Below are 27,203 nucleotides of genomic sequence, written 5' to 3'. Positions count from 1 at the left end.
CTGTAGGTGTAACACTGTCATTGAATACGCACTGTTTTGCGTAGGCCGTAAGGTCAAAGCATCAAGAGCCAGCTCATTACTAGGGCCGCTGGGTGCCATTTGCAATCCCTGCTTTCCACTGATTACTTAGTGGAATGTCATGTGTGTGTGGGCACTTTCTCCATCTCTCTCGAACCAGCAACTTCCTATCACTGCAACGGGTGGATTAATCCTCCGTTCATCTCTGCTGCCCACCTACAGTGACCCGGTCACCTCCAGCTGCCTTAAACCTTTCCCGGTCATTTCTCAGCACTTGGGTCTTCTTCCACTAGCTTCCCATTCTTTAAGACTTTTGTTCAGGGTGGTGTTCCCCCTGTGCATTCGCTGTGGATCTGTGGGATTTGATTTGGTTCTTACGTAAAAAAAAATGCCCTTTCAATGTAGTATTCAGGAGGCTCTTTGAGCTGCAGGCAGTTTTCTTGTGGACCGGTTAGTGTTTTGTTGCTGTGACCCACAATTGATCTGCTTTTGCACATCCCAACAATCTGAACTCCTGTGCCCCTCAATAAATGAAAAAGAAAATGGCCTTTTTGTTCTTACCAAAAAAATCTATTTCATCGAGAGACACAGGTCCAAACATTTATCTAAGATTATGCTCTTGGTACAATTTTCCATCTTCCTGAAGCATGTTGGAATTAGGAGTAGTTAAACAACGCTGGGATACCAGACTGTTCTTTATGTCCTTCTGTAGACAGCAATATAACCTAGCATACTCTAAATTCCTGGGTCCCTCAATGAGTGCCAAGAAATGGATTTTACAGAAAGTATAACAATTCCATTTGAGCAGACTTGTTTGCAAAAAAATGTCTATTTGCCCTTATATTTTGTTTGTACCCCACACTTCAGCCTGAGTCAAGGCATAAATGGTCACCTGAATTTTCACATTTCCGACCTGGTCAGCCCAACACTGCACTCTCAGAAGCTAAAAGGTAGCTAGTGAGGTTAGGCAGCAACTGTCAGACTTTAACCCTCTGGCTAAAAATTAGAAATAAGACACAGGCAAAATAAACTAAATAGGTCTATTGCAAATCTTTCAGAAGGCTGCAAAATCTTAACATCCATCCTAAGACAAAATATTCAGAATCTGGCCCAGTCAATACTAATAATCTTGAAGGCCATTATACAGTGCATGCATAAAGTATTCAGACCCCCTTCACTTTTTTCAGTTTCGTTATGTTGCAGCCTGATACAGCATTTGATTAAATTCATCTTTTTCTCTTTGATCTACACTCAGTACTACGGTTTCACAGATACCTGTTTTTGCTGGCGAGTACGAGTACAGATACTAGTACTCAAGTACAATACCAATTATACCAAAAATATCAATACCTTTGTGGTGCGATTTGAGCCCATGCAAAATAAATAGTCTTTAAAAAAAAAAAATCACACTGAAGAATATTATGCGATTTGAGCAGGAATGCAGTGCAATTCCTATCCAAATCGCATGTAGTTTTCCGCACTGCTCCTGTGTGAACCCAGGCTTGTCAGTGACGTCAGGGCTCACACAGGAGCGGTGTGGAAAACCACATTTGATTTGGACAGGAATAGCACTGCGTTCCTGCTCAAATCGTATGCTATTCTTTGCAGTGAGATTTGAGCCCATTTATTTTGTATGGGCTCAAATCGCATCGCAAAAGGTATCAGTTAGGTATTGGAGCATTTGCATAAGTACTCATGCAAATGCTTGGTATCGGTATAGGTGCAACCCTACTCAGTACCCCATAATGACAAAGTGAAAACAGAATATTAGAGATGTTTGAAAATGTATGAAAAAGGAAAAGCAGGAATATCACATTGGCATAAGGATTCAAACCCTTTGCAACAACACTAAATATTTAGCTCAGGTGCCTCCCATTTCTCTTTATAGTTGCTGAGATGCTTCTACACATTGATTGGAGTCCACCTGTGGTAAATAAATTGATTGGACAGGATTTGGAAAGGCACACACCTCTCTATAAAAGGCTTGACAGCTGACAATGCATACTGTATCAGAGCAAAAGCCACAAGGTCAAAAAGAACTGCCTGCAGAGCCCAGAGACAGGATTATTGCAAGGCACAGATCTGGGGAAGGGTACAAAAAAATTTCTGCTGCACTGAAGGTTCCCAAGAGCACAGAGGCCTCTATAATTCTTAAATGGAAGAAGTTTTGCACAACCAGAACTCTTCCAAGAGTTGGTTGCCCAGCAAAACTGAGCAATCGGGGGAGAAGGGCATTGATAAGAGAGGTGACCAAGAACCCGATGGTCACTCTAACTGAGCTCCAGAGATCTTGTGTGGAAATGGGACAAAGAAGGACAGCTATAACAGCAGCCATCCACTGATCTGGGCTTTATGTCAGAGTGGCTAGACGGAAGCCTCTCCTCAGTGCAGAACTCATGAAAGCCTGCTCTTTGAGTTTGCAAAAAAAAAAAAAAAAGGGAGCACCTGAAGGACTCTCAAACTGAGGAATAAGATTTTCTTGGCTGATGAAACCAAGATTGAACTGTCAATTCTAAACATTATGTCTGGAGGAAACAAAGCACTGCTCATCACCTGCCCAGTACCATTCCAACAGTGAAACATGGTGATGGCAGCATCCTGTGTGGGGTGTTGTTCAACAGCAAGGACTGGGAGAGTGGTCAGGGTTGAGGGAAAGTTGAATGAAGCAAAGTACAGGGATATCCTCAATGAAAACATGTTCTACAGCGCTCAGAACCTCAGACTGGGCCAAAGGTTCGCCTTCCAACATGACAACGGTCCTAAGCACACAGCCAAGATAACACAGAAGTAGCTTAGGGACAACTCTGTGAATGTCCTAGAGTGGCCCAGCCAGAGCCCTGATTTGAATTCTACTGAACATCACTGAAGCGACCTGAAAATGGCTGTCCCCATCCAGCCTGACTTAGCTTCAGAGGATTTGCAAAGAATGGCAAAACATCCCCCAATCCAGGTGTGCAATGCTTGTCATGTCATACCCAAAAAAACTTGAGGCTGTAATTGATGCTAAAGGTTACAACAAGAAAGTACTGCGTAAAATTACTTAAGTACACATATTTCAGTTTTTCTTTTTAATAAATTCACAGATATTTCTAAAATTCTGTTTTCACTTCATCATTATGGGGAACTGAGTGTAGATTGAGAGAAAAAAAAAAAAAAAAAAAGAAATTTCGCTAATTCCCCACCACACTATAGCTAAAAAGACAGCTACAGCATGCTCATCTAATTCTGGGATGGCATCCATGGATCTCCTCAGAGAACCCCGCCCTGTGGGCGTGCTCAGTGATTGCTGTGTCCTTTGGACACAGCTGATTACAGATCAAGGTAAAGGGCCAATCACAGCAGGCCTTGACCATATGAACAGCTGTGTCCAATCACAGCTGATCACATGTAAACAGACCTGCCGGTTATTGGCAGTCCTTTCCTCAAACACTGGGTTTGTCATTAAATACCACCAGAAGAAAGCTCTATCTCAAAAAATGATCATTTTATATGGGTACAGTTCTGCATGACCGTGCAATTGTCAAAGTACAACAGTGCTGAAAACTGAAAATTGGCCTGGGCAAGGAGGGGGTGAAAATGCCCAGTATTGAAGTGGCTGAATAACTGTAGTATCAGGCTGAGACATAACAAAATTTAAAAAAGTGAAGGGGGTCCGAATACTTTTTTAATGCACTGTATTCTGATACAGTCAGTGGGTCTTTTTATGATATGGAGGGGAGAGCAATGTCAAATGTACCGAAACGCTAATAGGCCATCACCATACTCCTATACAGTTAAGGTAGGCGACTGGGCTTTTATTTGGAGGAAGGGGTTTTTCCTAGTTTATGGTTGATAATGAAAAACCTTTAAATTTAAAAATATGCAGGTCTGTCAGTTATCTAAGCATGCTGGAATCTCAGCTATCAGGAATGGTATTATTATAAAAGCATTAACATACAATCCAAGAAATCCTGACCTTATCTGTACATAAATATCCATGCAATGCCAGAGGAATGTATTACTCAGACATACTTTTAACAAGCAGTATCCACACCGCCTCATTCGTACGGAGCTGGAAATCACTGCACTCGTCTCCTGTTCAGCCAGTTCTGAAAAAGTCTACAGAAAGAAAAAAAATACAATCTATTTATTCAGATTGTTAATGGGGATGGTTGGCATAGAAATCAGATGTCACAAGTAGGGATAAGCCTGCCTGCTGCCTAATATGTTGGAAAACTGTCAGCTGTCAGTGGGAGACACACACACTACTTTTCAGCTTTCTCTTCTTAGTAGAAGAGCAAACAATTTGATCTGATTAAAGAGTTTTTCCAACTAAGAAGCTCCTTATTACCTCTAAGGCAGAGATGGCTATAATTATCATAACTGGTTCTTGTAAATGACAGCATTGCTTGCCATTATCAAGCCTCAACAGCCTGCAGACTGGGTTGCACAGAGGAGCAACTACGAATATAACCAGGAATAGTAGGATTGGCTATTTCTAAAACTGAAGGGCCACAGGTTAGTTAGAAATGTGGTGCTTATAATCAAAAGTAATTGCACATCAGCTTCCTCATTTCCTATTTCCAGCGCAGGTCAAAATTATGAATAGTGATTTTAAAGCTGTTTTACGCAACATCCAGGTTATCTCTCACCATTTTTCACCAAGAGATCCATTGTTTTGAAAGGCTGGAATCATTACCTTCTCACTGTCAGAGAGTACATAGCCCGGGTCCATGAGTGACACGGCCAAATACAGCCCCACAGAACACAGAACTGTGAATACGAAGAGAAGAGGCTTTAGGTATATCCAGTTGATGTCCTGATTATAAAGATCTGAAAAAGACATAACAAGCACATTGTCGGCATCAAATACTACTAACAGTACTGGAACAAAATGGAAATGTTCATTCTTATCTACATTCTTTTTAACTGCAAAAAGTAGCTCTTGAAAAAAAATTTCAGGTCTCAGCGAACCCATGCTAAAAATTATTCTAATTGCAACTTTTGGTACATCAGTGTGATAAGTAAGATGCCTGACAGAATCATTCTTCAATAATATTCCCTAAAATAAAATTATTCAAGTAATAGTAATCACTAAAAAAAAGAAATCAAGACAGACCCTCTTACTTTAGTGGTCAGTGCAGTGCTCCCTTACATTGGAGAGGAGACATACTGCCTTCCATTGGTGATCAGTGTGAAGAATTCATCCTACATTGAAGGTGAGTGGGAATAATCCATCCCTTAATGTTAATGGCAAGTTATCAGAAGAACAAGAGGGGAGGCCCCACTGTTGTTATGCAGGTGGTACTGCCAAGTGACATTGGCCCCAGCACCCCAAGCATACTCTGGAGGAACCCTAAGGTTCCACATAACCCTGGTTGAGAATGATTGGTCTACATGATACAAGATAAAAAAAACCTGAAATATGGCTGGGTGCCAAGGAACTGCAGGTCAATGCAATAAATAATGACAAGGATTTTTTTGTAAAGGGCTTGCTTATCCTATAGGGACTCCTTGTTTTGGGGGTAACTCCAGTCTGTTGGCTCCATTCTGTGCCACATCTTGGTCAGTATTGCACAGCCGGCATGCCCAGGATTTTGCATGTATTTCTGTACAGAATCCAAAATGGCTGACACCAACTACTGATTGGCAGGCTCCTTCTAATTGCCAATTAACCAAGCCCCGTTGATTGAATCCGCATGAACAGTGCTGTGGCATTAGTAAAATGTGTTGTCAGAGGGAGACCAACTTCCAGTAAGTTCTTATTTTTCACCACTTTCTCTTCTAGTAATATTGACCAACATAAAACGAGGATATTTATCTTCTATATTTTAATGAGCAGCATCCCAAATACAAACCCCTACAAATTAGCAAGAATATCTAATAGTTAGACCAGCCCATTGAGGCAACTATTGTTCACCAACTATCACTGGGCTCTCAGAGATCAGTTAGCAACTGGGATTGTTTCCAGAGACAACTCAGCAGGAAGGAAAGGAAATTCTCAGTTGGGTGAACAAGCCAATAAAGGAAATCTGTACTAAGGTGGTATAGAGACTGCCACAGCTGATTCCACCCTCTGGAAATGCTGGTTGCCTGGCTGTCATCGCTGAATCAATTTAGTTCCCTCAATTTAATTTCCCTCATCGGCTGAAAAGAAGGTCAGGACTGGCAGCTTTCATTATTCCTCAGTCTTCTTTGATGGCCAACTCCAAACCCATAAACCATTTATTTCCCCATGCGATTTTTTTTTTTTAATTATTATTATTACCGTGCAGCGTTTTGTTTTTTGTATTTATCTAACCTTCTGAAGACATCCCAGGGTCCAAGCTGCACCCATAGTTCCGACTGTATTGAGGAGTCACAGGGTACCCTATGGCTAACGTAGGCTAGACCACAGTGGAGTCATTACGGCAGCAGAGATTAAGTGGAATTTAACTCCCAAAATGGTTTGTTCTGTTTAAAAATCCACCCCCCAAAACAGAAGTGCTGTTTTTAGTCTGACTTAATTTTTTTTTTTTTACGTCTGGTTCCTCCCCCATGGTCATTCTGCATGAGGCAAAAATGATGTGTCGCTGGTCCAGCAGCCTCCTGGAATTCTTACATGACAAAGTTAGTCTCGCTGAAAAGAAAAAAAAAAAAGACAAGTTGAACCCACAAAAACACAAAGTTGATCCAGAGGAAGGCAAAAAAAACCAATAAAAATATCATAAAATCACCCCATTGGGAGAAAAAAAAAATCCTGACAGGCAATTGGATATTCCAATTCATCTTTACCTATAAATATTATTATCCAGTTATATTTTGTGCATTTAGGAAAAAAATCCAGACCTTTTTTAAATCTACTGAACTGGCCAGAACCAGCTCTTGCGGGAGTCTATTCCATATTTTCACAGCTTTCTGTGAAGAAGCATTTCTGTATTTGGAGATTAAATCTTTCCTCCAGCCATAAAGAGTGACCCCTTGTCCTCTGTGATGACCTTCCAGGAGGCTGCATAATCAGGCACCTAGAATGGCCAGAGGGCAGCCCCAATGTGTCAATGGTAGCTGGCTGCCTGCACCTAGAAGAGGCAGCCAGCTGAATAGGACTTGAATGGTGGTGCAGGGCCTGATATATGCCACCCAACAGCAAATCACAGCGGGCCAACAATGGACTCACTGTACAGGTGAGTATCTCTTGAAGGGAAGGTAGGGATACAGGCAAGAAGGAAAATATCAACATAGGTGATGGCAGCTGGATATTGCTTTATAGTGGAACTAAAGTTCCACTATCCCAAAACTGTGAGCAGGCAGGCTCTTTACAGAAGAGGCATCCAATGACTCTTCTGCGATAAAATACACCTGTCTGCTCACTGTCATCTCTGGCATGTAAACCGAGCGTGCATGTGCAGTTCAACTTATATTGCTTGCACGGTCCCTGTGTGCCTGGACAACAGGCTCCTGTGCATGTGCAGGACTGACATCGTCCTGGGCCAGCCAATGAAGACGGATGTAGACTGGCCCCAGGAGAAGATGCTGGGGAGGGACGGGGACTGTTGAAGGAAAGGTGAGTTTAGCTTTGCTTTATTTAGTATTTTATCAGTCTGCCCCAGCCGCACTGTATTTGCAAACTCCATATGAGGGCGCATGTGGGCAGGTGCAGTCTGTTTTCTCCACTGTAGGTGGCGCTTGAACCAAGGGGCACCACAGCCTGGAGAGGAAGTCCTAGAGAAACCTGCTTTTGCTATGGTTTCCTAGGTAAACTGGAGCAGCGTTCTTTGATCCCTGATGATGCGCTAGAGCACGAAACACATTGGGGTTTATTTACTAAAGCTGGATCACTCAGAATCTAGTGCACCTGTGCATGGTAGCCAATCAGCTTCTAACCTCAGCTTGTTCAATTAAGATTTAGCAATAAAACATGTAAGCCGATTGGTTTCTGTGCAAGAGTGCACAAGATTCTGAGTGAACCAACTTTAGTAAATAAACCCCATTGAGCGGTGAAAGAATACGGACTTCATCACCGCCGCATGGCCTGTATGCAGCAGCCATATCTGCAAGTGCAGGACCCTGTTTGTTTTACAATATTTTTAGAAATACTACACTATATGCCTTCAATTTGGCTCAGTTTTTGGTGAGCACCTGTTCCACAGTCCTGCCATTTGCCTGTGTACTAATACGTGACATCATTTCTGGTCGGTGTTGTATCAAGATAACTTCCTTAAAAGGGAGTGAATTGCGGAGATCTGGTGATTGCCATAGTGCCCATTTGCTGTTCACATGATGTACAGCCATCTGGTGTGGTGAGTGCATTGGACTGGTGGTTGTGCACACTGTGGAGGTTTATATACATCTTTTTAATAAATATTACATTATATCATTTTGATTTTTGGGGTGCACTTGTCCCTAGTCTAGTCGTGCCATCCATCTGCTTCTTCCACTGATGGACTAGCCTCGTTGTTGCCATCTTCAAGGGGTCATTTCTTTAAAGGAATCACTAAAAGGTTTAGTCGGCCTTGGAGGATGCATTGGAGCCCAGTCGGCTGCTTAGAACCTGTGCAGGAAATCTTTCTGGTGAGTGCGTTTGGATTGGTGATGAGACACACTGAGGATTTTTAGTGGCGAGTCCGGAAAAGACTGATACATCACTGAGGAGTGTTGTGATTATATGATCTGTCATCACTAGAGATGTTCATATTTTTGGCGATAATTCAAGTAATAACGTGAACAAAATAAATGTGCTTCAAGCAAGTGCAACATATAGTGCATATCAAAATAATGTTCATCCAATCTGTAAACCAGTAATATGAACAGTCCTCTTTATACTTCTATAATATTTCAGTGACAAGTGAGGGGTATTGTGCCACACTCCCCGTGCTCTATGGATAGGTGTGCGCTCACCTCCTTGTTAGCCAGACAAGCTGGCTAAACACACTTTTTTGTCCTCACAGGACAAGGTGGGAATCTTTACTTTATATGCGTGTTTCCATCCATATTATGGGTTGCCTTATTTCTGCCACCAGAGGTCTCCCTCCTTCCACACTTTGGCCTCAATAGGTTTCTTTAGGGGTGGTTAAGATGATCTTTCCTCCTCTCAATGAATCATGTAAAACAAGAACCACAGATGGTGCCTTATCTTTTGTGAGGCTAAAGCCTATTTATTGGTAAAAAAAACGCCACTCACATAATTTCCAGCAATCCTGTGTTCAGCTGGCATGTATTCAGATCCTGTTTTCTGGATCTGAACAGAAAACAGGATCTGAATACATGCCAGCTGAACACAGGATTGCTGGAAATTATGTGAGTGGCGTTTTTTTACCAATAAATAGGCTTTAGCCTCACAAAAGATAAGGCACCATCTGTGGTTCTTGTTTTACATGATTCATTGAGAGGAGGAAAGATCATCTTAACCACCCCTAAAGAAACCTATTGAGGCCAAAGTGTGGAAGGAGGGAGACCTCTGGTGGCAGAAATAAGGCAACCCATAATATGGATGGAAACACGCATATAAAGTAAAGATTCCCACCTTGTCCTGTGAGGACAAAAAAGTGTGTTTAGCCAGCTTGTCTGGCTAACAAGGAGGTGAGCGCACACCTATCCATAGAGCACGGGGAGTGTGGCACAATACCCCTCACTTGTCACTGAAATATTATAGAAGTATAAAGAGGACTGTTCATATTACTGGTTTACAGATTGGATGAACATTATTTTGATATGCACTATATGTTGCACTTGCTTGAAGCACATTTATTTTGTTCACGTTATTACTTGAATTATCACTAGTATATGAGTTGTTCACTTTATTATGGAGCGTGGCACGTATATGTATATGTAGATACATACTATGTTTTATGTTTATGTTTTGGCACAGATTATGAGTATTGTGTAAAGTGCTGATGCACCATTAACTATTTATGATTCTAGCTATTTACTTATCACGTTAAGGGGAGTATCACATTTTGGCTCACGAGTATTATCAACCACATTCTCTTCATATTTTTGGACTATCTAAATATTGTTTTATTGAGTTTGTACATTATGACACGTATCATAATTGTATTTCTCAAAAACATCTTCCAGGACAGTCCCTTGAGACGTTGAGCTCCTCCCTCTGGGACAGGAAACACGTAAGCCCACAACCTTAAAAAGGTGGAATTCCAGGCCTTTCGTCTTCAGTATTTGTGTTTCTTCCAGAAGAATAGGTTGCACTTTTTGGAACCTGTGTAGTAGCCCTAGTCTCAAGTGCGATGCTGGTAGGCTCCTATCTAGGCATGTACCTCCTCCTTGCCTGGCACGATCCCTTCATCTCAGAGGAGTGGAGCTGCGCTCCTGTTGCCTTCCCAGTCCTCAGAGTGGGAAGACCGCCGGGGATGTTCAGCGCCACCGCCAGTAGGGACTGGCAGAATCCGTGGATCTTACTGCCAGGCAGGCAGCCACAACTTCCATGAGGTGGAGCTGTGTGCTCCAAGCTGGTTAAACCGGAAGTTTAGGTCGCAGTAACGTCATCAGCAGGCGCCAGGAGACTCGTGGTTCCGATCTCCACGGACAGCGCAGGCAACAGTGCTCGGGCAAAATCCAAAGAACAAAAAGGTATACCACTCAGGCAAACAATCCAGATCAATCCACAACAGGTGCAGGCTCTGGCTTGCCACCACACTATGCAATAGGAAGAAGGGTCAGCCGCACACCAGAGGATAGATGAATATAGTGTGTATTTATTGATCCATAGGACGCACAAAACACCAGGACATGAATAAAGGACTTGTTAACACGTTTCACACGATCTTATGCTTAATCATATCGTTATGATTAAGCACGAGATCATGTGAAACGAGCTAACAGGTCATGTATTCATGTCCTGGTGTTTTGTGTGTCCTATGGGTCAATAAATACACACTATATTCATCTATCCTCCTGTGTGCGGCTGACCCTTCTTCCTATTGCAACATTGCTCGGGCAGCTGGTGCAGGGTGAAGAGACCCAGCATCTGCTGTGGCTACCATACCATAGGAACATGATGGAGAATGCCACGCCGCGCCCCCCCCCCCCCCCCAGCAGGCGGACCCTGATTCCTCAAGCACCGGCTCCTCTCAGGTAGGCTTGGGGGTTTGCTGGTTCCCTCTTGCTGACTCCTGGGGGTGATCTTCCCAGTCTCTGAGTCCAGGTGACAGTGGGGAACACTTCTGGTTTCTCCCCCAGCACAGTGGTGTGTGGGATAGGGAGCCTGGGTTGATTGTCACCTGTATTGTTTCTGCTTATTGTAGGTTAAAGTCCAGGACAAGACACAGAATCAGGCCCCCCAAAAGGAAGTGTACAGTTTGTGCTGTGAAATTGGGTTCAGTTTGGGAAAAGCCCTTAAGCCGCAATTGTGTCGATAGTCTGTTTAAGGATGAGTCATTTACGGCCTGCCATAAGGTTCCCACCTCCATTAAGAATGACAATGACTACATTTCAGTCATTTAGATCCTTGCTAAATAAAATGTAGATGCCGCTAGGGTCTTGGACCCAGTCTGCAGGTACTGCAGTATCAGAGGCTTTGAAGCGAAGGGAGGAGAACCTGGATCCTAGGTCCCTTGCCTCTTCCCAAGCAGGATCTGGCTCAGAGGAGGACGACGGAGAAGGTGGCTCCTCAAGGGGTTCCAGGTACAAGTTTGCCCTTAATGAGGTAGATGACCTCCTTAAGGCCATCTATGAAACCTTAGAGATTGAGGAGGAGGACGTATATCTGTCTAAGAATGACCTCATGTATCAGGGTATCATGCTAAAAAGGTCTTTCTGGTCCATAATTCCCTGGTTGATACCATTAAGCTGGAATGGGAGAACCCTGAAAGAAAGCTCTTTTTCTCTGTTAGTCTTAAAAGGAGATTTCTGTTTGAGGAAGATGGATCCCAGCCATGGAACAAGGTTCCAAAGTTGGATGCCCCCTTATCTAAAGTCTCTAAGAAAATGGACCTAGCATTTGAAGATATGGGGGCTCTAAGAGATCCTATGGATAAGAGCAGAGATTTTGAAGGGCCTGGGATTCTACCTCTATCAGCTTCAAACTGGCTTTAGCGGCCACCTGTGTCACCAGAAATCTGGAATGCTGGCTTACCCAGTTACAAAACACATCTTTCGGCAGGGACCTCCAGAAAGCAAATACTAAAGTCCTTTCCTTTGCGGTTTAGAGCGGTAGGTTTCCTCACTAATGCCTCGGCCGAATCAGTCAAGAACATCTGCCCTGGTGAATTCAACTAGAAGGGTTATGATTGAAGACCTGGGCAGGGGACTCAGCGTCCAAACAACGCCTTTTGTGCCTTACCCTTTTCAGGCGATAACCGTTTCGGTCCAGGTCTCGAAGAGGACTTGGAGCGTACAGCCGATACAAAGAGAGCAAGAAGAGATCTTACTCCGGGAGGGTTTTTCATCAGAAAAAAGCAGGTCCAGCAAAGCAGGGATGTGCAGCCCAAGAACCATTGGACAGGGCACAAGAACAAGGGTAAGGAGGGGGGCTTTGGATCATATTCAATCCTCCTCAGGGCCCCGCCAAGTCTCAATGACTCAAGCGTCCCAATGGGAGGAAGACTGGGGACCTTTCTCCCTCAGTGAGTGTCAATCTCCTTGAACCCGTACATCCTGGACTTGATAGAAGAGGGGTATGGGTTGGAGTTCAACACCAATCCCCCTACCAGGTATCTGATAACCAACCTTCCCAGGTATCAAAGAGAAGTTGCAGAATCTATGTGGCCTGATTGGAGATCTGGTAGATCAACGGGTTCTTACTCAGGTTCCCCAGAACAAGGAGGGGTTTGGATTTATCCCCATGTTTTTGTAGTGAAAAAGCCCTCAGGCTAGTTTCACCTCATCTTAAACCTGCACCCTCTCAATCAGTCCTTAAGATAACATCCTTTACCCAGATTGTTTCATGGCTACGCTAGATCTGAGGGATGCCTATCTTCACATCCCCATAAAGCTTGTGTGTCAGAAATACCTAAAGATAGCGGTAAGGATTGGAACAGAGATCCACCACTGGCAGGGTTGGGCCCCGTCTTTAGGTCTGGCCTTAGTACCAAGAATTTTTACAAAAAGGTGCTTGTGGAGGCCTTGGCACCCCTAAGATTGAGGTCTATTATGATCATTTCCTATCTGGACAATCTCCTCTTTGTAACCAGGTCTCAGCAACAGTTGACAGAGGATCTGTGGATTGCCCAGGACTTCCTTCAGAGTCTGGGGTGGCTCATAAATGGAGACAAGTCATGTTTAGCTCCCTCCCAGAGAGTTATCTATCTTGGGTATAAGATTTCCTCAGTAGAAAGAAAGATCTTCCTTGCACGGGAGAAGATTCTCAAAATAGATCAGGTGCTGGCGGAGCTGCAGAATAATCTGGCCATTACAGTAAGGGACATCATGAGAGCGGTAGATCTCATGACATCATGCTTTCCGGCTGTCCCCTGAGCGAGATTCCACCAGCGCCCATTGCAGCCTTTTGTCCTGAGGGTTTGGAACAGGGGCAGCTCTGCACTGGAGCTTCAAGTCCTACTCCCTTCCAGGATCAAGAGATCCCTTTGGTTGTGGCAAAGACAGTACAATCTAGCCAGGGTTCTGGAGCGGACCACACCATATCCGGGTATCACCACGACCGATGCCAACAGCTTTGGATGGGGAGCTCACCTAGGCGACAGAGCAACCCAGGGGTTGTGGTCCTTGGAGGAAGCTCGGAGATCCTTGAATCAGAGGGAGATCCTAGCAGTCCAGAGACCGCTGGATGCCTTTCAAGCAGATCTTATAGACCGACACCTACAGATCCGTTCGGACAATATGACTACAGTGGCATACATCAACAAACGGGGGGTACAAGAAGTCCCCCTCTCCAATCGATCACGGACAGCATACGGTCTTGGGCCGAGTGAAACTTATGTTCGATATCTGCCATCCATATGAAAGGGGGCGGAGAATTCTCTAGTGGACTTCCTAAGTCGGCATCCAGTCAAACACAACGAATGGTCTCTCAGCCAGGAAGTGTTTGCGACCATCGCTATGAGATGGAGCATGCCGAAGGCGGATCTCTTTGCTTCCCAGGAAAACAAGAAGATCAGCCAATTCTTCTCCCTGAATCCGCAGGTTTGGGCCTTAGGGATAGATGCCCTCACAAATGTGTGGCAATTCAGTCTCTGTTATGCATTCCCTCCAGAGAGGCTGGAAAGGACAAACCTCATGGTTCTCTCTGCTGTGGAGCCTTGCCTCGGTTCCCAAGTTCCCTCTCCCAGAGAGGGAGGATCTGGTCTCTCAAGGTCCAGTACTGCACCCTCAAGTAAAATCTTTAAAGTTGGTCGCGTGGCTACTGAAGAACAACTCCTGAAAGCTCAGGGGTTTCGGACAGGGTAAATGAGGACCTTGGTGAACTGCCACAAGCCAGCAACCAGAGCTATTTATTCTAAGGTCTAGAGAAAATTCAACTCCTGGTTGACAGATAAGGGTCAAAGCCCCCCGGATATCCCAGCAGTCTTAAATTTCTTCCACGATGGGGCAGATCAGGGCCTTTCGGTTAGTACCTTAAAGATGCAGGCCTCAGACCTTAGTGTTTTCTTTCAGGTCCCCCTGCAGCAGGATCCCTTTGTAGTGTATTTTTTCAGGTCCCTTTCCAAGTCCAGTCCGGCAGTGGTCAGGTCCTGTCCAGTTTGGGATCTGTCTTTGGTCCTTAAAGCTTTGGTACTTTGTACCTCTAGAGAAGTCCTCAAAGTTTTTAATTCTAAAGACTGTGTTTTTGGTAACAATCACATCGGCCCGTAGGGTTGGTGAATTGAAGGCACTTTCCATCAGGGAGCCCTTTTTGTCAGTTTTTGAGGATAGAATTGTTCTCAAGACGGATCCTGTGTTTCTTCCCAAAGCGTCCAACTCCTTTCATAGGTCCCAAGATATAATATTGCCGCCCTTCTGTTCTGCTCCTGCAATCAGGAAGGAAGAAATATTAAGTTTGTTGGATGTTAGAAGGAGCCTTTTGGCCTATCTTAGTAGATCCAGAGAATTCCGAAAATCAGATTCTTTTTGTTCTTTTCGCTGTAACGCGGAAAGGTTGCAATGCTTCCAAATCCACCATAGCTAGATGGTTTAGGATGGCTATCACAGAATCATATAAGTTATTGGAGATTCCGCCCCCGTTTGTTAATGCGCACTCAACCAGATCCTTGTCAGCATCCTGGGCAGAGAGAGCAGGTGCCTCGCCAGAACAGATTTGTAAGGCGGCCACCTAGTCCAGTTTCTCTACCTTCGTAGAACATTATCACCTGGATCTCCTTTCGAGTGAAAATCAGGCGTTTGGGCGCAAAGTCCTCCAGGTGGCAGCCCAGCCTTAGTAAGTTCTTGATTATCGTCTCAAGGGGGCTGTTCTGGAAGACTTTTTTCAGAAAACCAGTTAGACTTACCAGTAACTCATTTTCTATAAGTCTTCCAGGACAGCTGGGATTTCCCATCCCAAGTATTATACGGTAATGTATGTTTATACATAAATGATTATGTCTTTTAGTGCCTTCCTGTGGTTCTTGAGAAAACTGAAGAGGGAGGCCTGGAGGTCTGCCTTTTAAGGTTCTGGGCTTACGAGTTTCCTGTCCCGGAGGGAGGAGCTCAGCGTCTCAAGAGGCTGTCCTGGAAGACATTTTTCAGAAAACCAGAGTTAGACTTACCGGTAACTCATTTTCTATAAGTCGTCCAGGACAGCTGGGATTTCGCATCCCAAGTATTGTACGGTAATATATGTTTATGTCTTTTAGTGCCTATCTGTGGTTCTTGAGAAAACTGGAGAGGGAGGCCTGGAGGTCCGCCTTTTAAGGTGCTGGGCTTACGTATTTCCTGACCCGGAGGGAGGATCTCAAGGGGCTGTCCTGGAAGACTTATAGAAAATGAGTTACCGGTAAGTCGAACTGGTTTTTTTTTTAGCACTGAACTTTTTAAAAATATATATGAAGCAGCTTTCTGGTTGGCTGCACAGCAGTCATGTGACCCTAGCCAGCCATCTTGGGTTAGCAGGGTCTATTTAAGCCCTGTCCCTGGGTTTTGACAGGCATTTTCAAAGTGGCTAATGTAGGGAGAGAGACCCTGCCTGTCAGGGACAGCAACTAGCGGTAGGGACAGGTTCCTGACAAAGGAGGAAACCTGTTAGAAGCCTCCCCTCTTGGGATCGGACCAGCCACAATTCACCCTCTGAAACAGACACTTTTGACACTGCTCCTCTTCTACATCTGACTACATTGAACTTTGAGTTATTCCCCTAGCTGTGTTCTCCCACCAGGGTGTTTGTAAAATTGGCATTCTGCTTATAACAAGTTTCAATACAACTGGACTCTGTCTTTACTGCCCGCACCACGCTGCCCCTCCCCACACACGGTCTTCGTGAGGAAAACCTGGAGCGTATGTCCATGACGACCAGGACACCAAGGAAGGGTGTCAATGGTGATGGACGTCATCCAGTCTGGAAGTTCCTCTTGGACAGTAGTGGGAAAGGAAAGGACTTCCTATAATACAAATCAGAGTCAACTCCACAGGAATCACTGTCATAGTGGGTGGAGGGGGCTTAAGTGCTAACCCCTTCCAGCTAAGTTGTTCCTGGAAACTATTACAATGTGTCCCTACATACAGCAACCAAGCAAACCAGAGGTGGTGTCAAGGTGGCTAACATAGAGAGAGAGACCGTGCCTGTCAGAGACAGCAACTAGTGGTAGGGACAGGATTCCAACAAGAAGGTCAAGGTAAGGGACACGCTACCCTGTTAGAAGTCTCCCCTTTTGGGACTAGACTGGTCACACTTCACCCTCTGAAACAGACGCTGTTGGCACCTCTCCTCCTCTACATGACTACATTGAACTATGAGTTATTCCCCCAGCAGTGTTCTCCAGCCACAGTGTTTATAAAGTTGGTATTCTGCTTAATACAAGTTTTGCTACAAGCGGACTCTGTATTTACTGACCGCACCACGCTGAACCTCCCCACATGCTGTTTCCATGAGGAAAACCTGGACCGTATGTCTATGACAGCCAGGCCACTAAGGAAAGGTGATGATGGTGATGGACGTCATCCAGTCCGGAAGTTCCTCTCGGACAGCAGTGGGAAAGGAAATTACCTCCTACAATACAAATCAGAGCCAACTCCACAGGGATCCCTGACGTAGTGGGTGGAGGGGACTTCAGCGCTAACCCCTTCCAGCTAAGTTGTTCCTGGAAACTATTATAATGTGTCTCTACTAGGGTTGTCACCTCAAACCAAACCCATATTAATGACACAGGTTCTGTGGCTGATTTAATGAAGACACTAAGCCCTGGTTCACACTGGATGCAACTTGGCATGCGATTTGCATGCCCTGCGACTTCCAAATTGCATGCCAAGTAGCACCCTATTGTCTGCAATTAGAGCGATCATATTGCCGCGGTTCTGACTTGGTCGGAGCCGCACCGATTTCTAAAGTTGTACATGCTCTACTCTTGGTGTGATTTGCATAGACATCTGTATCACATGTCTTGCAAATCGCACCTGAAATCGGCAAGTCACCTGACTTTGAAACAGTGCGACATCACTGAAAGTCGCATGATTTCAAAGTTGGGTTTGATGTGAACGGAGGGTGAGGTTAATTTACCACCTTACCCAAACCCAGAACCTGTGTAGTTTATGTGTTCGGCATGAGGTGGCCACCCTCGTCTCTACATACAAGAGCCGTGCAAACCACAGGTGGTGTCAGGGTGTCACAGCACACCGTCCAGTCAGGCCCTGGCCCCGCCGGATACTTGCCAGTGTCGTGCAGAAGCAGCTCCAGAGTCACCCCCCAGGTAAGCAGCGTGTGTCCCGTCCTGACCAGGCAGCCGGTGCCCGGAATACCACGCTGCATTTCTCTTCTCCTTCCCCACCCGGAAACTCGGGGACCACAGTGAAACGCGGAAGCTCGCTGCCATGGTTGCAAAGGCCGATTGGCTGGCTCATCCTGATCCGTGATTGGTCAGCTGAGGCGGGAAAGTCCTTTTTACATGATAGAGACGCACTGAAGCTGGGGCGTGCGATGGTGCTGTGAGAATTGTCGCCTTCCCTGGGCTCCTTCCTCAGCACTACTTCCCGCCCCAGTATAAAGCTGTATTCCCGGTGTAAACGAACAGTTGTGTTGGAGAGGGTGAAATAATCAAGTAATAATCAAGTAATACCTCAGGTCTAAATAAAAGTGTATATGCGGGGCTGGTTCGTACCTGTTTATGGCGTGTGGTGTCAGACATGTTTTACACGTGATTTCTACCATTACACCTGACTAAAACCCACATTTGATGAAAGTTCAATTACGTATTCATTCTTTTTGCAGCCTTTATGAGAGAGAACTGCTGAGACAAATGGACTTCTGGGCCTACTCACCACACTCATCCACTCAACGGCCACTTTATTAGGTACAGTGCCAGCTTGGACCCCCTTTTGCCAACTAAACTGCCTTAAAGTGGAGCTCCACTCAAAAGGGGAAGTTCCGCTTTAAGGACTGCTCCCCCGCTCCTCATTAAGGATTGGCACCTTTGGGAGGCACCCGAATTCGACAGGTACCCGCTCCCACTTCCGGTCTGATTGCCTAGGCGATCGAAAACCGAAGGTGTCCTCTCTCTCTCCCTGTAGTCTTTTGGGACATGTGACAGGTCCCAGAAGACTACAGGACCATTCATGAAGCGCAGTGCTACTCGCACATGCGCAGTGGGTAGCCGCAAGCTATTACAGCCGGGTGCCCACACTGAAGATGCCGGCCTCCAGGACGGCCCGTGAAACGGGCTGCGGGGGACACACCGAGGGACAGGTAAGTGGCTGTTTTTTAAAAGGCAGCAGCTACAGTTTTTGTAGCTGCTGACTTATTTTTTGACAGGGTGAGTGGAACTCCGCTTTAATTATCCATGGAATAGATTCAATAAGGTGTTGGAAACAATCCTCAGAGATTCTGGTCCATATTGACATGATAGCATCACGCAGCTGCTGCAGATTTGTCAGCTGCACATGCATGATGCAAATCTCCCGTCCCACCACATCCCAAAGGTGCTCTATTGGACTGAGATCTGGTGACTTCGGGGCCATTGGAGTACAGTGAACTCATTGCCATGTTCAAGAAACCTGTTTGAGATGACTTGAGCTTTGTGACATGGTGCATTATCCTGCTGGAAGGAGCCATCAGAAGATGGGTACACTGTAGTCATAAAAGGATGGACATGGTCAGCAACAATATTCAGGTAGGCCGTGGCGTTACATGATGCACAATTGGTACTAAGGGGCCCTAGATGTGCCAAGTACAAAATATCTCCCATACCATATCTCAAAATAACAAAATATCTGTGTAAAATATCCTCCACACCATTACACCACTAGTCTGAACCGTTGACACAAGGCCGGATGGATCCATGCTTTCATGTTGTTTACGCCAAACTCTGACCCTACCATCTGAATGTCACAGCTAAAATCCAGACCATCAGACCAGGCAACATTTTTCCAATTTTCTATTGCCCAATTTTGGTGATCCTGCGTGAATTTTAGCCTCTGTTTCCTGTTCTTAGCTGACAGGAGTGGCACCCGGGGTGGTCTTCTGCTGCTGTAGCCCATCTGCTTCAAGGTTCGACGTGCTGTGCGTTCAGAGATGATATTTTGCATACATTGGTTGTAATGAGTAGTTATTCGATTTACTGTTGCCTATTATCTCGAGCCAGTTTGCCCATTCTCCTCTGACATCAACAAGGTATTTTTCATCCACACAACTGCCACTGGATATTTTCTCTTTTTCAGACCATTCTCTGTAAATCCTAGAGTAAATAAAAAACCCAGTGGTGATCAAACACCACCAAAAGAAATCTCTATTTGTGTGAAAAAAAAATGTATATAAATTTCATTTGGGTACAGCATTGCATGACCACGCAATTGTCAGGTAAAGTAGTGCAGCGCCAAATAGCAAAAAATGGCCTGGTCATGAAGGGGGAAAAATCTTCTGGAGCTGAAGTGGTTAAATATTTAGCTCACAATACAGTAAAAGTTAGAATCTATGTATTACGAATGCCAAGTCCTTCAGAAAAATACTCAAACATTGGAAACAATGCTGCGATATTCTGACTCCAATTGTTGTAATAGTGACTCTCCCTTCCTGAGACCTCTATGCCTGGCCTGTATATAACAGAGACAATCACCGCACACAATCTTCGTCATATAACTGAACTCTCACCAAACACTTGAAATCCACGAACGTCTTTATTGTATGCAGAAAACTGTGGGAATATAGTAAGATGCTGTAGACTTGATAGAAGTGTTTTAGACAGTCAAAAAGGAGTACAGGCTTTTTCTATCCCCAATGTGATTCTTGTAAGGGAGGAAGGATAAAACTCACACACAAGAAGAGGAAAATACAGAAAATATCATGTAATATAAAAAACACAAGGTAGCAGCATAATAAAAAATACAATTAAAGTGGAACTTCATCCTAAACGGAAAGGTCCTCTTTTAAGAAACCTTCCTCCAATTTTTTGGGTGAAGCGGGTACCTATTTTTGGCAGGTACCCACTCCCACCTCCACTGGAATCACCTAGGCAATTCCACTGGAAGTTGTCCCCCCTCCTCTTCCTGCCTGTAACCTCTTACCACATGTCACAGGTCCCAAGAGGCTGCGAGACCAGTAAGCAGTTGCACATTCTGGACGTGTTAGACATGCCCCCCAAAATATCATCATTGTATACAGGGCATGTAATAGGTCCAGTCTTTCTGCTCTGCTTCCAGGACCTCCCCTGTCACAGTACTGGGGAATTCAGCTCTGATTAATCAAAGGGACTTTGCCCAGTGCAAAGAGAAAGGTCAGACAGCTGGAGCTGTCAAACTAAAGCAGTCTGGCAATGTTTACCAACAACATTGCTCAATGTTTCATTTTGTATCTGTTTATTCAACTACAATGTTTAAACATCCTTGAATGTTTCATTTTGTATCTGTTTATTCAACTACAGATCAAAGGGATGAACTTGGTCTGCAGATGAAGTCAGTGAAAGCAACCTGACAAGTAAAAAAAAATGGGGGGGGGGGGGGTTTAAAATAAATGTTTAACCCCTTATTAACCCTTAGATTATTCTAATCAGCCCTAATTTACTCCTTATTCTCCTTCTGTATTCAATTATTATTTTCCTGCTGATTTTTTTTCGTTAGTTTCTATTAACTAACAATATATTTTTTTTTTTTTTGTTCATTGTGTTCATTCATAATTTTACATCTTTGCCATATGTTTACAAATTTCACATTTAAAAAGGGGTAAAACTGAAAAAAAAAAAAAAATTTAATTTATTAATAACTTTGCAATGCTTTGTACCAGAATCATAATTTTAGTGCAATTTTAAAACCGGACCAATTACAGAATACAATCTGCACTTTTTATGTGCAGTAACACTATTTATTTTTAAACACTATTCAAAAAAAGAAAAAGTACTTTTTGCTACGTTTATTGTTTAAGGATTGCAAAAAAAAAAAAAATCATTGTTGCAAGACAATATTCACGTAAAGAAAGCCTTGTTTGTCCTTAACAATACAATACAAGTATTACGTTTTTATCTTAAGTAACGAACATCATTGCTGAATAAACAGGTCCATAGCAGAAATGTAAAAATCGCTGGTCCATAGTGGCATGAACAGGTGTGAGAGGCGAAGTGGTTAACAAAGTGCAGCATGCCTTGTGCATGTGCAGCGGGAGGCAGCCTGTGAAGCCCCAAAGACTGACAGTTGGCTTCCCACACTAGACATGCTGGCGCCAGGTATCCTAACACCAGCAAAAAAACGGCTCAGGTGAGGACAGTACTGGATCCCTGAACAGGTAGATGTCCATGCATTAAAAGTCAGAAGCCACAGTATTTGTAGCTGCTGACTTTTAATTTTTTTTCTACAGACTGAAGAACCTCTTTAACCAGAACCCAACACAGGCTGTAGACACAAATACAACTGCATTTTCCACGTACTGCAGAAGAAGCACATGCGTAGTAATGGATTTTCTATGTTTACTGACGGGGCAGAGATGCGGGGAGGTAACGTCACAAGATCTCTTTCATTCAATCAGAGCATACTCTGCAATCACTGAGAAAATGCAAAGCGTTCTCTGAAAGGCACCTGTGCCCAGCAGTAATTCTCATGTGTTCAGCAATCAGCAAGGCAGACATTTAGAACAGAACCCAGAAGCTAGCAGAGATCACTGGAGTAGCTATGCCTACTACAATGATTTCCATCTACCATGGGGTAGACAGAGAGGTATGACATATGGACCAATGTAACTATGTCAAAAAATGTACACACATAGAATTCAACTTTAAATTGCCCAGAGATGGACATGCCAAAAAATTATTGTATGGAGACATGGAATTTAAAGCAATCCACTGAGCTGGCCAGAACCAACTCATGAGGGAGTCTATTCCACATTTTCACAGCATAGTGAAGAAACCTTTTCATGTTTGGAGATTAAATTTATTTTCCTCCAGACATAAAGCGTGCCCCCTTGTCCTCTGTGATGACCTCAGGGTGAATAGCTCTACACCGAGTTCACTATATGAACCACTGATGTATTTATACATGGAGATCATATCCCCCCTTATGTATTATACATGGAGATCATATCCCCCCTTAATCTCCTCTTCTCAAGAGAGAATACATTCAGTTCCTCTAATCTTTCCTCATAGCTGATCTCCTCCATGCCTCTTATCAGTTTGGTTTCCCTTCTCTGTACTTTCTCCAGTTCCCCAATGTTCTTTTTGTGAATTGGTGCCCAAAACTGAACTGCATATTCCAGATGAGGTGTTACGAATGATTTGTACCGGGGTAATATGATATCACTCTCTGGAGTCTATACCTCTTTTAATACAAGAGAGGATTTTGTTCGCTTTAGAAACCACAGCTTGGCATTAAATGCCATTATTAAGTGTTCTTTCATGGCAAGACCACTTACTGTTATCTCACATATATATTCTTATTATTATAGCCAAATTTACCACCTTAACTCCTCCCACAGTTTTTATACTACATAGACAGTAATATACCGAAACGTGCAGATTGTTCCCGGTTGGTGTGCTATTACTTTGTGGAACGTTTTGCCGAATGGTTCATGAATTATCGGCATTTTTGTGGTGAAATTGGTCCCATAGGAATGAATGGCGGAATGTTCAAAACTAGAGTGGGAGCTGACGAAAGCTAGAGTGTGAGCTGAAAAATCAGGACATGATTTCTAAACTGCCATCACTCCCTCATTTTCAAGCCCACCTACACAAATCTTATATCAAAACGTTCAGCTATCCATGCTGCCACTAAAAATGTCCATGGCTAAGCCATAGTCTTGATAGTTTTCACAATATGACCATTTGTTTGCAACTCACGCCGCCCATTGACCTTTTCACAGTTACTCCAGCCACTCCAACCACACAACAGTTACTCAACCCCACTCCACCCAGTTACTCCGCCCACTCCAGTTGTAGACTACTGGTGGAGGCAAGAACACTTCACACAATTCCCCAGAAATTGTAGCTTTTCTAGTTAAGCTTGTGATCTACCAGAACTCCCAGATCCTTCTCCACCATTGATTCCCTTAATCCCCCAAGTCCATCTAGTTCTACCAACAGAATAAACACATACACACAGCCTCTGTGCACACTATCATCTACCCATAGTTGATCTAGAGGAAGGTAAGAAACCCCAATAAAGTGTGATCCAATTTGCTCCAGCGGGGGGGGGGGATTGTTTGACGACTTCAGCTCAGCTTTACAATTATGTGGTTTGTTCCAACTCCTGTCACTATACCTTTTTTAATGAACAACTTGGCTGGCATGCACATGTAAAATAATATAAATTGAGGCACGTGAAAATATTTATTGACAGGGTTTGGCCATGTACATGATCTTTATAGGCTTCAAGTTATTATGCAATCCCTCACAATAAATCAGTATTGATTATTTTATAATCCAATAAAAGAAGAAAATCCAGAATCACATTGCTTCTTGGTGGTTCACTTTTTCTTTCTGGAAAATCTCCTTGGTAACTCATCATAGGTGATAATGCTAACCATAGAGCAGGCTATAGCTGGAGATGGAACATAAAAAGTTGTATTGCTGAACCAGAAAATGTGTGTATTTACTTTCTTGATATGCAATGTAGTACATTGGCAGAAGATTGGCAGGCCAGAATTATACCTCCTCTTACGAGGAAACCAGTAAATGTACTGTATGTGTTTTAACCTATACTGGGCATCATTCCATCTGGAAGACTGAGGAAAACTTGTGGCAAAAAAAAAAAAAAATTGGACTGATTTTGAATTAAGATGAAAATTACATACCACTCTGTTTTTTTTTTTTTACCCTTTCTAAGAGCCCATTTAAAGAAAAAAATTCCAGGAGTTAAGATGGTTTTAAAAAATCCATTGTTTCCGTGTTATCTTTTAAGTGTTCCCTGGTCCCTCTGTAATGCACACACCACTATTCCCTTTGCGAAAAGCTGCAATAAAAAACCAAAGTCACCATAGTAATGTAAATGGTAATTTTGAGGAATCATGTGGCAAGAACTGTTAACTGCCTACCTTTACTTGTTTGTTACTCTATAAATGCTCGTGATTTCAGTGCCAATGTCTTTACTAGCCAGGGTCTGATATCCACATAGCAAAAAGAGGAAGAACAAATTATAGCTTGCAGAACTGAAGCAAAGCTGGAAAGTCTGAGAAGCTTGTAGCACTCTGGACATAGTAAATAAATTTGTACAGTGGCCAAAAAAAAAAAAAAAAACTTTTTAGGATCTCTTTAATGAGCTTAAAGAGCTTAAGAATATCTAAATCCCAGGCGCCCACCCTTTTGTACTAGCTGTGTGGCCCTTGGACACCAGCAATCTGTAGTCGGAGTGGAAGCATTGATTTGATTGATTGATTGTATTACATAGAATGATCAATTGCTTGCTACTTAATTTTTTTCACCTTTTTTGCCTTTATTGTTCTTTTTGAAAGGAGTCTGAATTAGGATAGTTGTGGCTTTCTAATCAGGTTTGCCTGTCAGTCTTTCAGACTATGCAAGTCTATGGGTAGGCAGATGTAAACAGACTTGTGTCCATTTATAGCCACCTAGCTCCATCCAGGTCAAGAAGAAAAAATGTGCTCTTTTCTGCTGCTAAATGTGACAGATTGGAGATAAGTGGTCACAAATCTGCCTATAGATCTCTCCGCCACAGTCTGCTGTCAAAATGCTAACAAAAACTGAACAGGAATGTATGTCACGAAATTGACATCCTTCCTGTTCTGCTCCGAATCAGTTAGGGTATCTGCTCACGTATCCCCTGCTAAGTAGTGCAGAGCACCAACATGTGACAGGCCCCTTAATATTGATCTATTGTGGCTGTAATCAGTCAGCAATAGATCAATTTAGTAGTGATCTGTTGCTGCAGGCTGAGTCTTGACAGCTCTTCCCTAGCCTCCAAACTCACTGGATGTGCTGTGATGTCACGTAATTTCTTCTGCTACAGAGAGCACCGATGAAGCACTTTGTAACTTGAGCGAAGGCCCTGGAGCTGATCAGTTCAGCCACTGGAATTAGTGCTGGACCCTGCATGTCACTGCCTGCCTGTGGTTCTAGCACTAAGGCCACCAGGACCAGAGTCAGAATGCCATTTTACATTGTTTTCAAAGTCATATAGGTTGAACTGGATGGACCTGTGTCTATCTTAACATCTTCATAAGTTCACAGCTGGCAAGAAAAATGAATGAACAAACAAAATTAATTTATAAAGTGTCCCTCACTGTCCAAATAGTGTTATAACAGCGCAATATTTCCACTTCCATGATGAATCTTCCTCTATGAGCTGCTCCTCTATAATGCATTCACATTTTTATAAAAACGTATATTTTATTTATTCATTTATTGATTTTTTTGTGTGTTCATAATCTTTATTAGGAGATGTATTGGTGTATGTGGTTTAGTATAGGTATTTTGGGTGTAGCAAATGATGGCTATCATATACATATAAAAAAAAAAAACACCTAAAAAGAGTGATCAAGTAGTGTATAAACTCTTATCCATGTAAAAAATGACAAATATATATGTAAATGAAAAAATGAATAAAATACAAACTAATAAATAATAAACAAATATATATATAAACATAAGTGAGGTGTAGTCCCAAAAAATTCCAAATAATATTGATTTATCCACCAAAAAGTTCTTCAAGACCTTCTTAAAGGATGACCATCACGTGAGAAAATATATTGTGAAAAATAAGGGGTGCCCCTCTCTCAGGTGTGCACTCACCAGCAAGTATTGACTCCCACTCTCATGGTTGGCAAAATTGACTTAATAGACATTCTTCAATGGAAACAGATTAAGCAGACCATAATATTCCAATTTCCTTCCCTTTCAAAACGACCAAGAACATATAACAGGTGCTCATGAATGCCAATATCTCAACATTAGAAGTATTGATCAATGACTTCTTTTTCCTCCCAGTACTTCACACTCATATAATGTCCCTGTTTCCTGGCTGGAGCCCAACTTTCTCCTAATATAAAGCTGCTACACCTTTTAGGAAGTGATGTAACCATAAAGAATTGTATCCTAGGAAAGGGAGGAGTTCCTCTCAAAGGCATAAATTGGTTGGGGAAAACGGAATTTCCAGTCTTGCCTGTGGAAGGGGCGAAACGCATTGATGGAGCTTCCAGTTTCCGGTTTTCTGGTGGCTTCACATCCAGTCTGTGGAACACCCTCTAACCAGTGGCATTCCCGGACTGTGCTGGAGCTTTTGCTCTCTATTTTTTCTATCCCTTTACAAAGCGGATACATTTCTTATTTTATGTAAGTGTAACTTTAACCCCTGTTCGGAAAAAATAAGTTAGTACACTATGAGAGTTCCCTCTACCCCTCTGATTTTTATCATTGCAAGCGGTATTTGCATCCATCTATAGTGATATACTCCATATTATTGGATTACCACAAGAATTTGGAAGAAGCCACGGCACTTCCTGCCTGGAGTTTGCATGTTCTCCCTGTGCCTGCGTGGGTTTTCGCTTGGTAATCCAGTTTCCTTCCACACTCCAAAGATATACTGGTAGGTTATTTGGATCCTGTCTAAATTGTCCCTAGTATGTGTATGTATGAATGTAAGTTAGAGACCTTAGATTGTACACCCCTTCAGGGTTAGGGACTGATGTGAATGTACAATGTATACGTAAAGAGCTGCGTAAATTGACAGCGCTGTAGAAGTACCTAAAATAATTAAAAATAAAATAA

The 27,203-nt window shown here is 43.3% G+C and overlaps 1 protein-coding gene across 1 annotated transcript in view; it reads right to left on the bottom strand.

Annotated features, from left to right (window-relative positions):
* Nucleotides 1-17,862, bottom strand: part of ZDHHC12 (zDHHC palmitoyltransferase 12) — a 33,721-nt gene extending 15,859 nt beyond the window's left edge. Inside the window, exons 1-3 of the mRNA XM_089669141.1 lie at nt 17,728-17,862; nt 4,697-4,830; nt 4,030-4,116 (exon numbers count right to left, since the gene is read on the bottom strand). Coding sequence (XP_089525267.1) covers nt 4,030-4,116; nt 4,697-4,830; nt 17,728-17,824 — 318 coding nt within the window. The 5' untranslated portion in view covers nt 17,825-17,862. The remainder of the gene's footprint in view (nt 1-4,029; nt 4,117-4,696; nt 4,831-17,727) is intronic.
* Nucleotides 17,863-27,203: the final 9,341 nt, after the last annotated feature.

Source organism: Staurois parvus, unplaced genomic scaffold (assembly GCF_062004578.1).
Source record: "Staurois parvus isolate SC_StPar_1 unplaced genomic scaffold, SC_StPar_1.0 ptg000068l, whole genome shotgun sequence".
Classification (NCBI taxonomy): Eukaryota; Metazoa; Chordata; class Amphibia; order Anura; family Ranidae; genus Staurois; species Staurois parvus.
Note: the sequence above shows the minus strand (reverse complement) of the source record. Positions and strands in the feature narration are given on the sequence as shown.